Raw genomic sequence first — 14706 nt, forward strand, 5'->3', positions numbered from 1 at the left:
AGGGACAGAGGGAGAGGGAGAAGCAGGCTTCCCGCTGAGCAGGAAGCCCCATGTTAGGACCCATGGCAGGGTCTTAACTAGATATTGATTTAACAAAAAAAGTACCACAAACAGTACTCGAGACCACAGTTTCAGTCAGTCCCTACCTCTCTGTCCCCTTCATCTAGAAAAAGTAATTTTTAAAAATTTTTTATTGCTTTTTTAAAGAAGTATACTAGGTTTTTGTTTTTTTAAGACTTTATTTATTTATTTGACAGAGATCACAAAAAGGCAGAGATACAGGCAGAGAGAGAGAGAGGAAGAAGCAGGCTCACCGCAGAGCACAGAGCCTGATTTGGGGCTCGATCCCAAGACCCTGGGACCATGACCTGAGCCCAAGGCAGAGGCTTTAACCCACTGAGCCACCCAGGCGCCCCTAGAAAAAGTAATTTTATCATTTGTCTACCTGGATTGTTCTAAGAAAAAGAAAATGGATATAACATGGCTTTAAAAAGATTCTTTTGGGGGCACTTAGGTGGCTCAGTCTGCCTTCAGCTCAGGTCATGATCCCAGGGTCCTGGCATCAAGTCCCACATCGGGCTCCTAGCTTACCCTCTGCCTGTGCTCTGTCAAATAAATAAAATCTTTAAAAAAAACACCTCTCCCTTTTAACACCTTTAAAAAGAATTCCCCTCATTCCCCTTTACAGGGTAATCATGACCCTAGCAACAAAGCAGCAAGACTTCCCTACACCACCAGCCCACTGGCCCAACTCCAGATGTTCACCACTTTCCAGGAACTTAGCCTGGGTCTGACTGGTATAACTCAGGAGAAACTAAGTGCTCACAAGACCGAAAATCCAATCCTTCCCCATCCAGGAGGGCCCACTTCTAAAACTCTGCTACTCTCTCTGAAGATACTTCAAGCTTTCCTCTAATGCCTGAGATAAGGTCCCAGGACTTGCATTATGGTACCATTTTCAATGTAGAGTAGGAAGTGGCTTCCTAATCAGAAAAACCCTAGCTTGGGGCGCCTAGGTGGCTCAGTAGGTTCGGTTAAAGCCTCTGCTTTCGGCTCAGGTCATGATCCCAGGGTCCTGGGATCGAGCCCCACATCGAGTTCTCTGCTCAGTGGGGAGCCTGCTTCCTCCTCTCTCTCTCTCTGCCTGCCTCTCTGACTACCTGTGATCTGTCTATCAAATAAATTAATTAAACAAACAAACAAACAAAACCCTAGCTCCAAAATTTGTAAGAAACAGAAATACTTTAGATCCTTTCCTATTTGCCAGGACAGACAGATGTTCAGACTAACGGACTGGGAGCCTGATCCTTCTTTATGTGTGACCGGCAGGAGGCTGAGGCCATTTTCTGTGGCATTCATGGAAGCCACTGCACTGGCACCCTCTCTTTTTTTCTATTGTCACTGCAGAGAACAGGCTGCTTTCCCTTTTCATTGTCCTTCCTCCTGGTTGTGCTCAACTCTGATTTGTTCCCAAAAATTGAGATGTGGATTATGAAGGAAGCCCTGGTGGAAATAACCCACTCCTGTAACAGCCAATATATTTAGAAATGCCCATTACTTCAAATTATAGGCAAAGACAATGACAAAGTCAAATAATGACGTGTGTGTGCACCTCTGTAAGTTATTCTCATTAACCACTCCGTGCAGATAGCGCGTTCTCAGCTGGATTCTGAAAGTCAACTTCCAGCTCCAGCTCCACGTCTGTGAAAAGAATATGGACACAAAACCTAGTTTTCTTCCTCCACCGTTTTCTTCAAGCTCCAGCTGTCTTCTAGCTCAAACAGGAGGAGCGGAGCAGGAGGGGAAGCCCCTCCCATGGCCCAGATCTACTGAAAAAGATCTGGTAGAGGTCAGTGAATTTGATACTAAGCAAGGCCGTCTGCTATCGTTCCCAACAGTAGTCTGCTGGGCGTCTTCAATGCAATACCCATGTGTCCAGGCTGCACAAGAAGGGACACAAAATGACGTCTGACTTACTATATATGAAAATTCCAAACAAGCTATACCTTTGATTCGTGATGTCTGACACTCCCTTTCTCGCCTTGCTGAAGATTCAATGCATTGACAAGACACCCTTCTGAGGAGGGGGTAGTGTGGAATCCTTGCTCTCCAGACTGAGCCAGGAGCCCACTGGTGAGGCAGCTCATGGCTCACTAGAGAGTGAGGCTACTGAGAAGTGCTCTCCCTTACGGCAGTTTGCATATCCATCAGGTTCTAAGAAATAGGCTTGCTGGCTTTTTCTGGATTTTATTTTATTTTATTTATTTTTTTTTTTTAAAGATTTTATTTATTTATTTGACAGAGAGAGATCACAGGTAGGAAGAGAGGCAGGCAGAGAGAGAGAGGAGGAAGCAGGCTCCCTGCTGAGCAGAGAGCCCGATGTGGGACTCGACCCCAGGACCCTGAGATCATGAGATCATGACCTGAGCCGAAGGCAGCGGCCCAACCCACTGAGCCACCCAGGCGCCCCTGGATTTTAAATATCAAAGTAATTTACTGCAATGTTGTTCAAGTAAACATCCCTAAATATTGTTATGAATACAGTAAACATAGTACCTCAGGAAGGTCCCCAAGGCTGTCCAGGAAGTAGCCATTACCTACCTCCATGTGGCTCAGGAGGGGAGAAGGTATGTGGGAAGCAAGTTAAGACACCAGAAAGAAAGAACAAGACATTCTAAGAAAAGGTGGTGGTGACAGCTGCACAACACTCTGACTTCACTTGGTTTCTCTGAACTGCACACGTAAGTAAAGACAGAAAAGGCGGTGGCGCAGCAGGTCCTACCTGCACTCCTTGATCACTTGGTGGATGTCAAACTCAAAGGCTGCCAACAAGATGTTGTCCAGGGGTTCTGGGCTGCTCTCACCTCCCAAAAACAGGTCAAGGCTGGACTGTGGAAAGTTGGTGACCCACTCAATTCCCAGATGGAAGCAGAGACTCAAGGGGACAGGCAGGGCTGCTGTGTAGGGAACCCTGGAGAAGGGCGATGAGGTCCTTCAAAAAGGGCCAAAGGAAGGGCATCTGGAGGGCTCAGCTGGAAGAACGTGCAACTCTGGATCCCTAGAGTCATAAGTTTGAGCCCCATGTTGGGGGCAGAGATTACTAAAAAAATAAACTTAAAAGGAGGAGGGAGGGGCAAAGCAAAGACCCTCCTGTTCTCCAGGGAGGTTCAACTCAAAAAGGCCACATACTGACAATAACCTAGCCCACAGGATTCGTACTCCCCACCACCATCCCTTGGAGTTCAGGCTCACCTGGGCATAGAGGTGCAGGTCAATGGGTTTCACTGTGGGATGAGAGTACAGGAGCCGGGTCACTAGGAAATGATACCAGTTATTCAGCAGCTCCTTCTGCTCCAACAGAGCGGCTTCATCTCCCAGCATGATCTAAGGAAAGAGATATTTTTCTTCAATTCCAGACCAAATTCTCTGTTAACTCTCCTGGTCTTGGGGCTCCTAGGTGGCTCAGTCGGTGAAGCACCTGCCTTCAGTTCAGGTCATGATCCTGAGGTCCTAGGATGGAGCCCTGAGTCAGGCTCTCTGCTCAGCGGGGAGCCTGCTTCTCTCTCTCCCTCCACCCCCTCCCACCCTCTCCACCTGCTCGTGCTTTCTCAAGCACAGGCTCTCTCTCCCTCTCAAATAAATAAAATCTTAACAAACAAACAAAAACAAAAAACCTTTGCTAATCTCAACCAGAGCATCTGGTCTGAGAGCCCTCCTCTTCCTGGCAGAGCTGATGGACAGCCTTGTCCGGAGAGGATCACATTCCTGTTATTGCTGTGTTGGATGTCACAGCCCCAGCTTGGACCCCAACCTGGACTTCCTTCCCACAGACCTTGCAGAGAGACTCCAGGTGGGGACTGGCAGCAAACGTGCTGTCCTGGAGGTGACGCTCGCATTCCTCGTGCCAGTGCTGCCACTTCAGCTCCAGCTCTGTCAGCGTCTGGGTGTTGCCAGGCTAAGGAGAAAGACACGGTGAGATGCCATTGCCACAGAAATGCTTTGTGCTTAATGAACAAACCCCTCTCTTGTGACCCAGCAGAACAGGGTTGCTCCCACATACACTGAGAACGGGCATCGTCCTCATCAGGTCCCCTAGGATTCGGCACATGCCTGCAGAGGAGGGACTGGCGTCAGCTTCTTTGGAGAGCATCTGCCGAGCCTCATCCAGCCGGCCCTGTAGCACCAAAATGGTCACCTGGAGGACACACAAGAGCATGAACATTCACGGATGCCCAGGAGCCAGTCTCCTCAGTCCGCACTTGGGCTTCCTAGCCTTACAGAAGTGCGCTGGCTCCTTCCCTCCAGCAGTCATCTAGCTTATCTAGTCTAAGGGTTTTAACCTGGACCATGCTTTTCAAACTGCATGTTTTAACACATTACAGATTGCAACCAACTTTTTAAAAATAAATGAAATGGGGACACCTGGCTAGATCATTGAGTAGAGCACACAACTCTTGATCTCACAGTCATGAGTTCAAGCCCCACATTGGATGTAGAATTTACTTAATAAATGGTGAATGAATGAAACAGAAAACAGAAAATGGATGAGCTCCCTACTCCATGGGAACACACTCTTCCTGCCTGTGTTCCCTGTCTGTCAAATAAATAAATAAAATATTAAAAAAAAAGAAAACAGCATAGTACATCAAGTAAAGATCAGCTCATAAAAGGTTCAGTTCAAATAAACACACAGACGCACACATACGCTCAACATCAACAGTCCGCAGAGTCCAGAGAGACTCCAGGTGGGGACTGGCAGCAAACGCATCTGTGAATTTACTCAGATTCCGCATCTGTGAATTTCCCCATTGTTAACATCTATTTGTAACCCTGAAGTCAGTACGTGAGGTAGTGTCACCATTACTTGTGGATGTGTGCAGAGTGGCAAAAACGAACTAACTGATGTGCACATTCCCAGCTGAGGATGAGCAAGGCAGAATTCTACCTTCTTATATCAACTCTCACACCAAACAAGGGTCTTTTTCAGGTTCTACCTAGGGCCACTTTTTTTGTATTGTGCTTTTTGCTGAGCAGGGTGCTGAAGTGCTAAGTGCTAAGGAGGGATGGCGGCCCACAGGGAGAAAATGTGTTAGATTAGCCTCGTTCAGGCACACGCTACTATGTTATTCACCATGATGAGTCAACAGTATATATTAAATGAGGGGTCCTGGGGCGCCTGGGTGGCTCAGTGGGTTTCAACTGCCTTCGACTCAGGTCATGATCCCAGGTCCTGGGATCGAGCCCCGCATCGGGCTCTCTGCTCAGCAGGGACCCTGTTTCCTCCTCTCTCTCTGCCTGTCTTTCTGCCTCATGATCTCTGCCTGTCAAATAAATAAATAAAATCTTTAAAAAATTAAAAAAAAAAAAATGAGGTGTCTTTAAGCAAAACCATCAATAAAACAAGGTTATACACTGACCAGCTGACAAAAATGGGATCAGAGGCTGGAAGAATCCTGTATTACAATAATCAGCAATACATGTTCGGGCAACTTTATAGACTTTAACTGTCATGAATAATGACAACCAACAGTACATACACACTAACAAATATGTAAAACATACAAAGTAACATTTTCCCATACTCAGTCATGCTCAAAAAAGCCAAAGATAGGGGTGCCTGAGTAGCTCAGTTGTTAAGCATCCGCCTTCGGCTCAGGTCATGATCCCAGCGTTCTGGGACTCCTGGGATCGAGCCCTGAATTGGGCTCCCTGCTCAGCAGGAAGCCTTGCTTCTCCCTCTTCCTCTACCTCTGCTTCTGTTCCTTCTCTCACTCTCTCTCTCTCTCTGTCAAATAAATAAAATCTTTTTTTTTTTAAGTGCCAAAGATATAGATGCTGACAAATCCCCAATTTCTCTCTAGCTTGTACTTCCTTCTCTGGATTCCAGACCTGTACACAGTAATGCCCAACATAGTGCCTCCACGTAGACCTCATGGGCATCTTAAATGTAGCATCTCTAAAAGTAAACATCTGGCTGCTTCCAACTCACCAAACTGATCTTCCCACATTCTCTCATTTCTTACACATGCACATCTAATCTATTAGCCAACTGCATCAACGGTATCTGTAAACTGCATCCAGAATGTAATCATTCCTCACCACCTCCTCTGTTCAGCTCCCATCCTTGTCCAAGTCACCACCATCTTTTCATGCTTTAGTACCAAAGCCTCTAGACTGGTCTCTGCTTCTGCCCTTGCTCCATCCTTGGTAGGGCAGCCAGAGAGCCTTGGAAACCTACATCCAATCATGGTGTGAATGCTCAGCTCTCCTATGTGCGCCCCACCCCATCTGACTCAGGGGCTGCATCCATCAACTAGCTTACACACATATATGTCTTTTAATCAAAATATAATCTTTTTTTTTTGAAGATTTTATTTATTTGACAGAGATCACAAGTAGGCAGAGAGGTGGGTGGGGTGGGGAAGCAGGCTCCCTGCTGAGCAGAGAGCCCGATGTGGGGCTCGATCCCAGAACCCTGGGATCATGACCTGAGCCGAAGGCAGAGGCTTTAACCCACTGAGCCACCCAGGTGCCCCTCAAAATATAATCTTTATTTGAGAAGAGAGCATGAGCAGGAGGGAGGGGCAGAAGAAGAGGGAGAAGCAGGATCCCCACTGAGCAGGGAAACCCAATGTAAGACTTGATTCCAGGACCCTGAGATCATGACCTGAGCTGAAGTCAGATGTTTAACTGACTGAGCCATCTAGGAGCCCTAATCGTAACATAATCTTAAACATAACCTTAGGGGTACCTGGGTGGCTCAGTGGGTAAACGCCTCTGCCTTCAGCTCAGGTCATGATCCCAGGGTCTTGGGATCCAGTCCCGCATTGGGCTCTCTACTCAGCGGGAAGCAGAGCTTCCTCTTCTCTCTCTCTCTGCCTGCCTCTCTGCCTACTGGTGAACTCTGTCAAATAAATAAATAAAATCTTAAAAAACAAAACAAAACAAAACACATAACCTTACTATCTGCACTGTATAGAAGAAACTAAAGGATATTAAGTAACATATCTAATACCCCGCAGCTAGCAAGAGGCAGAGCTGGCAACCTAACTCAGACAGTCTGGCACCACAGACCATGTTCTTACCACACTGCTCTACTGCCTCTAAGTCCCTATGACAGTCCAAGGAACCCTCTGATCTGACCCCGTGACTCTCTGTCCTTGCTCACTGCTCCTGATCTCACGTGCCTCCAGGCCAGAGCAAGTGCAGGTCTCACTATCTGCAACTCTTTCCCCTCCTTTGGCCCAGCGCCCCTCCCCCCACCATCACCTCATGAGGGAGGCCTTCCTTGATTCCTCCGCCACCTTGGCTTTACTGCCCTCCACATCACAGTGCTCCCCTGTTAGGCATGCTACATGTTTTACTTGTTTCTGTACTTATTTCCTGTCTCCCCACTCAGGATATAAAGCTTCCTAAGGACAGTAATCTTCGCCCACTTTGTTCATGACTGTTTCCTCAATGCCTTGCAAACAGGAGCACTCAATAAATACTCAGTGAATGAATCAGAGACACAAAATCTGAGCCGAATACTTCCTGAACAAAGGCTCTCCCCACACTAGCACAGATCTCCCAGCAACAAAAGGCCCAGAAATAGCATCAAAGGCAACAATTCTTTACCGGAATTCCAGATTGTCTAAGTTTAATCAACTTTCCATTATTCAGGTCAACTAGCAATCTCTCCCCAGTCCCTCCCAATTGGGTCACGGGTCAGTAGGCACAGAGTACATACATACCCACCCTCACACACACTCACAACCCCAACACACAGACTGACTTCCACACTGATAATCCAAAATAACTCCAGGATCATCCATCTTTTTGTTTTCAATAGCTATTTGGAGCTACAATTTTGGAGTTACACTATAAACACTCACCTATTTAAGTTCTAAGTTTATAGAGTTGTTCAGCATCACTACAATTCAGTTTTAGAACATTTTTTTTTTAAGATTTTATTTATTTATTTGACAGAGAGAGATCACAAGTAGGCAGAGAGGGAGGCAGAGAGAGAGAGAGAGAGAGAGGAGGAAACAGGCTCCCTGCTGAGCAGAGAGCCCGATGCGGGACTCGATCCCAGGACCCTGAGATCATGACCTGAGCCGAAGGCAGCGGCTTAACCCACTGAGCCACCCAGGCGCCCCAGTTTTAGAACATTTCTATCACATCAAAACTCCTCCTGCTAATTTAACCTCCAACCCCCTTCAGCTCCTATCAAACAGCTTTATCACATCTTCTCTTCCTTAGACTCACAAAGAAATTAAACGTATCTGCTCCACCAGGAAGTCTACAAAGCATTACTTTTCTTACACGACAACTTAGTTCTAAACTCTCCTGTGGAGCTGGGAAGAGAAGATCTAAGAGCAGCCCCATAATCACAGACCCAAAGAGCCGGTCCGACTCTGAGCAGGCTCCACAGGCAATCCTTGGGCCCGCCGGAAGCACTGGGAAAAAGAGATCATGAGATGGAAGTCAGGAAGGCCCAGCCTGCAGGAGATGCTTACCAACTTCCAGAAGCTGTCATGTTTGCTCGGATTCTCACTGCCCAGGACATCTGCCAACAAACTGTCCACTTCACACACGTGCAGTCGGACCCAGTCAAGGAGATGAAGGAGAAGAGCGCCAGCTGGGAGAAAAGACTCTTGTTAACACAAAAACCTCCGCTTCATCTGCAGCAAACTCCACTTTCCCACTGTACATACAGAAACTGTAGGCAGACAATATGACTAGGTAGGAAGTACTTTACCCCACTTAGGTGGGTACCCATATGGTCCTGAATAAAGGACTGGACTAGCAAATGGACTTACGAATAGTTCCTCTGAGCCAGGCAGCTCCACATTTCATGAATTTTTGAGAGGGCTGAATCTCACCTTCCACCTCGAATTCTTCATGACTATGCAGTACTCGGCGGCTACATAAGGAATGGCCACTTAGGGATTGCTACTGACTAGGTGCTAGGTATGACAAAACCACAGCAACAGCCCTCAAAATATACGGGAGGAGATAAAAACAGAATCAACTAATTTTATTTTCACACTGCTCAGGGCTTTAGCAGGAGTACGAGTAAAAAGCTATGACTGCACAGATTATTAACATTCATGTATGGATAAAAGCAAACATAAGTCATCAAGGGAATGCAAAAAAACCCTGCAGCACCTCCACAGAGAGCCCACTCAGGCCAGGATACCATAGGACACAACTTAGTTCAAGAACACGGAATAGGGGCACCTGGGTGGCTCAGTGGGTTAAGCCGCTGCCTTCGGCTCGGGTCATGATCTCAGGGTCCTGGGATCGAGTCCCGCATCGGGCTCTCTGCTAGGCAGGGAGCCTGCTTCCCTTCCTCTCTCTCTGCCTACTTGTGATCTCTCTCTGTCAAATAAATAAATAAAATTTAAAAAAAAAAAAAAAAAAAAAAAAGAACATGGAATAATTCAGAGTGCACAGATCACAGGTAGGGCTGCCCCCTCCCTCAATCTCTGGGGACAGAAGTCTCCAAATGACTTTGCTTCTCACCATCTAATCCCTCCTCACAGCCCTAAAACTTTGTTCCTTTCTTTTAATTTTTAACAACTGACATTTATTGTTTCACATTTCTGGAAGCCAGAAGTCTGCGATCAAGGAGTGGACAAAGTTTGTTCTTTCTGAGGGGGGGAGGGAGACCCACCCCATGCCTCTTCCCTGATCCTAAAACTTTCTTCAGCTTGACCAGTCCACCATATGAATCCTGACCGCCCCTGCCACACACTAGTCCAGTGTGCTTTCCTGGTGTTTTTCAGGGGTCACCTCCCAACATCTTAGGTTTTTAGAAGGCATTTTAGAAGGATTAAGATTAAAAACTTAATCTCTAAGTTTTTTTGGTAGTATCTGACAAAACAGCAGTGTTTTGGGGTGTTATATACAGCTTTCTGGTTATGTTGATGAAGAGTGAGGAAAGGCGCATTTTTGGCAATAAAATGCTCATCACAACACACAGGAAAGACAAAGAGGAAAGGGCAGAAGGACACCTTTGGTATTGTAAAGGGATGATTTCTTGCTCACCTGGAGCGACTTCAATAAATAGAATCTCACAAAGGTTCCAAATGAGCTCCATTGCTGACAAAATGGAGACCTAAAGAAGAAATGGAGACAAAGTTTTAACTAAAAACATTCCTGACATTTCTCTTACAGCAAAAGGAATGAAGCAGGGCTTGAATCATATGAGGTCATTCATTATTCACTCAACAATTACTGAGTATTTCTATAGTAGGGTTTCCCACAGGGAAGCCAGTGAGTGGATTTTAGGTGGTGGTAGGCAGGTTAACAATTTTTTTTGTTTTAATGGTTCTTGTTTTAGTTTAATGTATATTATAGAAGAATATAATTAGCTCATTTAAAAAGAAGCTCTAAATAAATGGGAGATGATTCGTAGAAAAATATTCAGTAAATTATACACACATACACACACACACACACACACACACTTTTTTTGGGGGGGAGGGAGAGAGAGAGAGAGAGCGAGCGCATAAGTAGGCAGAGAGGCAGACGGAAAGAGGGGGAAGCAGGCTCCCTGCTAAGCAGAAAGCCTGATGTGGAGCTTGATTGATCCCAGGACCCTGAGATAATGACCTAAGTTGAAAGCAGAGGCTTGACCCGCTGAGCCACGTAGGTGCCCCAATAATATATACTTTTTAAGACTTTATTTGAGAGACAGAGAGAGTGAGAGAGAGCATGAGAGGGCCAGAGGGAAAAGCAGACTCCCTGCTGAGCTGGGAGCCAAATTTGGGACTTCATCTCGGAGCTCAGGATTGTCACCTGAGCCGAAGGCAGTAGCTTAAACAACTGAGCCACCCAGATGTCCCTTCAGTAAATAATATTTAAAATTCTAATACAAATCAAAACCACAGTGAGATACCACCTCACACCAGTCAGACTGGCTAAAATTAACCACTCAGGAAAGGACAGGTGTTGGCAAGGATGTGGGGAAAGGGGAACCCTCCTGCATTGTGGGTGGGAATGAAAGCAGGTGCAGCCACTGTGGAAAACAGTATGGAGGTTCCTCAAAAAGTTGAAAAGAGAGCTACCCCCTACAACCCAGCAATTGCACTACTGAGTATTTACCCTAAAGATACAAATGCAGTGATCCAAAGGGGCAAATGTTTATTTCAGTGATATGGTATATACATACAATGGAATAGTATGCAGCCATCAAAAACAAACAAACAAACAAAAAGAAAACAAAAAATAAAATTGGGGCACCTGGGTGGCTCAGTGGGTTAAGCCTCTGCTTTCGGCTCAGGTCATGATCTCAAGTCCTGGGATGGAGCCGAGCAACTGGCTCTCTGCTCAGCAGGGAGCCTGCTTCCCCACCCCACCCGCCTCTCTGCCTACTTGTGATCTCTGTCAAATAAATAAAATCTTAAAAAAAAAAGCCCTGAAATCTTGCTATTTGCAACCACATGGATAGAACTAGAGGGTATCATGCTAAGTGAACTACGTCAGAGAAAGAGAATTATCATATAATCTCTGACATGAGGAATTTGAGAGGCAGGGCAGGGGTCATAGAGGGGAGGGAGGGAAAAATGAAACCAGATGAGACTGGGGAGGGAGACAAACCGTAAGAGACTCTTAATCTCAGGAAACAAACTGAGGGTTGCTGGAGAGGAGGAGGGTGGGAGGGATGGGGTGGCTGGTTATGGACACTAGGGAGGGTAGGTGCTATGGTGAGTGCTGTGAAGTGTGTGAGACTGAGGATTCACAGACCTGTACTTCTGAAACAAATAAAACATTGTATGTTAATAAAAAGAAAAATAAATTCTACAGATACAGCAAAAATTGTGAAGTTGGTACTCAAGGGACTAAGTTTAAGAAAGTCTATTAAGGGCGCCTGGGTGGCTCAGTGGGTTAAGCCACTGCCTTCAGCTCAGGTCATGATCTCGGGGTCCTGGGATCGAGTCCTGCATTGGGCTCTCTGCTCGGCATGGAGTCTGCTTCCTCCTCTCTCTCTCTGCCTGCCTCTCTGCCTACTTGTGATCTCTCTCTGTCAAATAAATAAATAAAATCTTAAAAAAAAAAAGAAAGAAAGTCTATTAAAAGGCAAACTCAATATAGGACCCCAAAATAAAAATCATCTGCACCCTGCCCTTAGGAACATGCAGGCTCCTCTTCCCCACCATCCTTTCATACACAAACGCAGACTACCTAGCTCACAAAGGAAAACAAATGCTTTGCTGACTGTGCACTAGACTGCACCAGAGACAATCCACTAGTCCTTATTCACTATTGAGTTTGAACACCATCAAGTTTCTACAAAAGAAAGAGAACTGTTTCAGTCATCTTCCAGGTCCAACTAAACAACTGAGTAAAAATACTGGGTGCATGAGCTGAGTAGTTTATTAAATAACTGGTGATTCCAAAAGCTCAGCTCACTATCTCAGGTGACACAGCGTGATTAGGACTGACATTTCCCATAAGAACTGGAAACTCAGGGCGCCTGGGTGGCTCAGTGGGTTAAGCCTCTGCCTTCGGCTCAGGTCATGATCTCAGGGTGCTGGGATCAGGCCCCACATTGGGCTCTGCTCAGCGGGGAGCCTGCTTCCCCCTACCCCTCTGCCTGCCTCTCTGTCTACTTGTGACCTCTCTGTCAAATAAATAAACAAAATCTTAAAAAACAAAACAAAAACAAAAAACCATCTGCCTTTGGCTCAGGTCATGATCCCAGAGTCCTGGGATCGAGTCCCACACCAGGCTGAGGATGCAGGAGGACACAATGGCCCCAGCAGGATAACAAAGTGCCCCCCCCTCTTACCTGGCTGCTGAACTGGCGACCAATGGCTGGATCTTTAGCAGCAACTAACAAAACACAAAACATTTTAAGTGAGCAATTAAACTTTTAGTCTCATAGTTACAGCTTCATATACCAGATTCTTTGGCTTGTGCCTTTGTTTCCTTTAATGACCACCCATTTTCACTACAGATTTTTATTTTTTACGAGCGTGTACTGGGGGGGAAGGGGGTTGGGAGAAGAAAAAGAGAAACTTAAGCAGGTTCCACACTGAGCATGAGCCCGAAGTAAGGCTTGATCTCACAACCCTGAGACCATGACCTGAGCCAAAACCAAGAGTCAGACGCTTAACCGACTGGGCCAACCAGGCACCCCTTCACTACAGATTTTTTTAAAATGCTTCATATCTCTTTGTTGCAGATCAATGATTTGCACACCCAACGCCTTCAAGCTATAAGTGACACTTTCAACTGCAAACTATAGAGACCATCACGTTATATAAGACTCTACTCAGCATCCAGGAGTCACGTGGCTCTCATGGTTATGATGACCTGAAATCACCAAAGTTAGAGATGCCTGGTTGGCAGAGTTGGTTAAGAGAACAAGTCAGCTCAGGGTCTTGAGACCAGGCCCCAAGTCGCACTCTGCGATTGGCACAGAGTCTAAGACTCTCTCTCCCTCTGCCCCTCCCTCAACGCTCACACATGCTCTCTCAAAATAAGTCTTTTAAAAAGGAAGGAAGGGAGGAAGGGAGGGAGGAAGGAGAAAGAAACAAAGAAGTCACCAAGGTTAAAGAACCAGGAATGTGATTTTCAAAGATTGTTAATCTGGCCCTTAGTCTCTCACCTGTCGGCTCAGTATGCTCTAACTTGAAAAATATACTCAAGACAACTGCCAAAAAATTAAGAATTATGGAAGACAGGAAAGTAAGAATTTTAAACTGGAGAGTCAAATAGATTCTACCTTGCAGTATTTACAGCTAGATAAACATTTCAATTATTATCACCTATACACACATAAAATCCTTACTTGCAACCTGGTGCATCTCCTCCATACACGCCCTGATGACTGATCGGTAGTTCTTACTCACTCGGACCAATCTACAAAAGATGAAATGACACACAAGATGAGCCTGGTGCATCTTATGGTGACAAAAAGCAAGGAAGTTCTCAATAGAAGGTAGGAACTTGCTCAAAGACAGGAACCAACCTGAAAGAGCTCCTACAGCGAAAGCTGGAACTTGAGCAACAAAATAAGTAACATATGAGATAATCAGTGGGGTAAAATAAATATCCACGAATCCATACTGACATTAATTGCTGCAGATGAGATCCACTGACAGACACTAAAACTAGTGGTTGAAAATTTAAGGAGAAATAGGATTTGCATAATCTCAAAATTTCTCCTACTAACAATAACTCTTGGAACACTGAAAAAAATAAAATTAAAGTTGAAAAAAAGTTTCTACTACAAAGGGAAAGACAGTAACTTTATAGTCAAGAAACCCAGTAGAGGGTGCCTGGGTGGCTCAGTGGGTTAAGCCGCTGCCTTCGGCTCAGGTCATGATCTCAGGGTCCTGGGATTGAGTCCCGCATCAGGCTTTCTGCTCAGCGGGGAGCCTGCTTCCTCCTCCCTCTCTCTCTCTGCCTGCCTCTCCATCTACTTGTGAATTCTCTCTATCAAATAAATAAATAAAATCTTTAAAAAAAAAAAAAAAAAAGAAACCCAGTAGAAACTACATCAAGCAAGTAATCAAGGTCAACAAAACCAGAATAAAACATCAACATCATGAACCCTATGACATGACACACTAAGGACACATCATACCAGTTCTGTGGTATTCTTACTAAAAATGAATAACCTTAAAAAAAAAAAAAATGCAGGGCGCCTGGGTGGCTCAGTGGGTTAAGCCGCTGCCTTCGGCTCAGGACCCTGAGATCATGACCTGAGCC

At 45.6% G+C, this 14706-nt stretch overlaps 1 protein-coding gene across 1 annotated transcript in view; it reads right to left on the bottom strand.

Annotated features, from left to right (window-relative positions):
* NUP85 (nucleoporin 85) overlaps positions 1-14706 on the bottom strand; it is a 36458-nt gene that overhangs the window by 12875 nt on the left and 8877 nt on the right. The window contains exons 4-11 of the mRNA XM_059380475.1: positions 13784-13854; positions 12779-12822; positions 10033-10102; positions 8499-8620; positions 4061-4195; positions 3833-3955; positions 3253-3384; positions 2783-2889 (exon numbers count right to left, since the gene is read on the bottom strand). Of these exons, the coding sequence (XP_059236458.1) occupies positions 2783-2889; positions 3253-3384; positions 3833-3955; positions 4061-4195; positions 8499-8620; positions 10033-10102; positions 12779-12822; positions 13784-13854 (804 nt within the window). The remainder of the gene's footprint in view (positions 1-2782; positions 2890-3252; positions 3385-3832; positions 3956-4060; positions 4196-8498; positions 8621-10032; positions 10103-12778; positions 12823-13783; positions 13855-14706) is intronic.

Source organism: Mustela nigripes, chromosome 16, assembly GCF_022355385.1.
Source record: "Mustela nigripes isolate SB6536 chromosome 16, MUSNIG.SB6536, whole genome shotgun sequence".
NCBI classification, from domain to species: Eukaryota; Metazoa; Chordata; class Mammalia; order Carnivora; family Mustelidae; genus Mustela; species Mustela nigripes.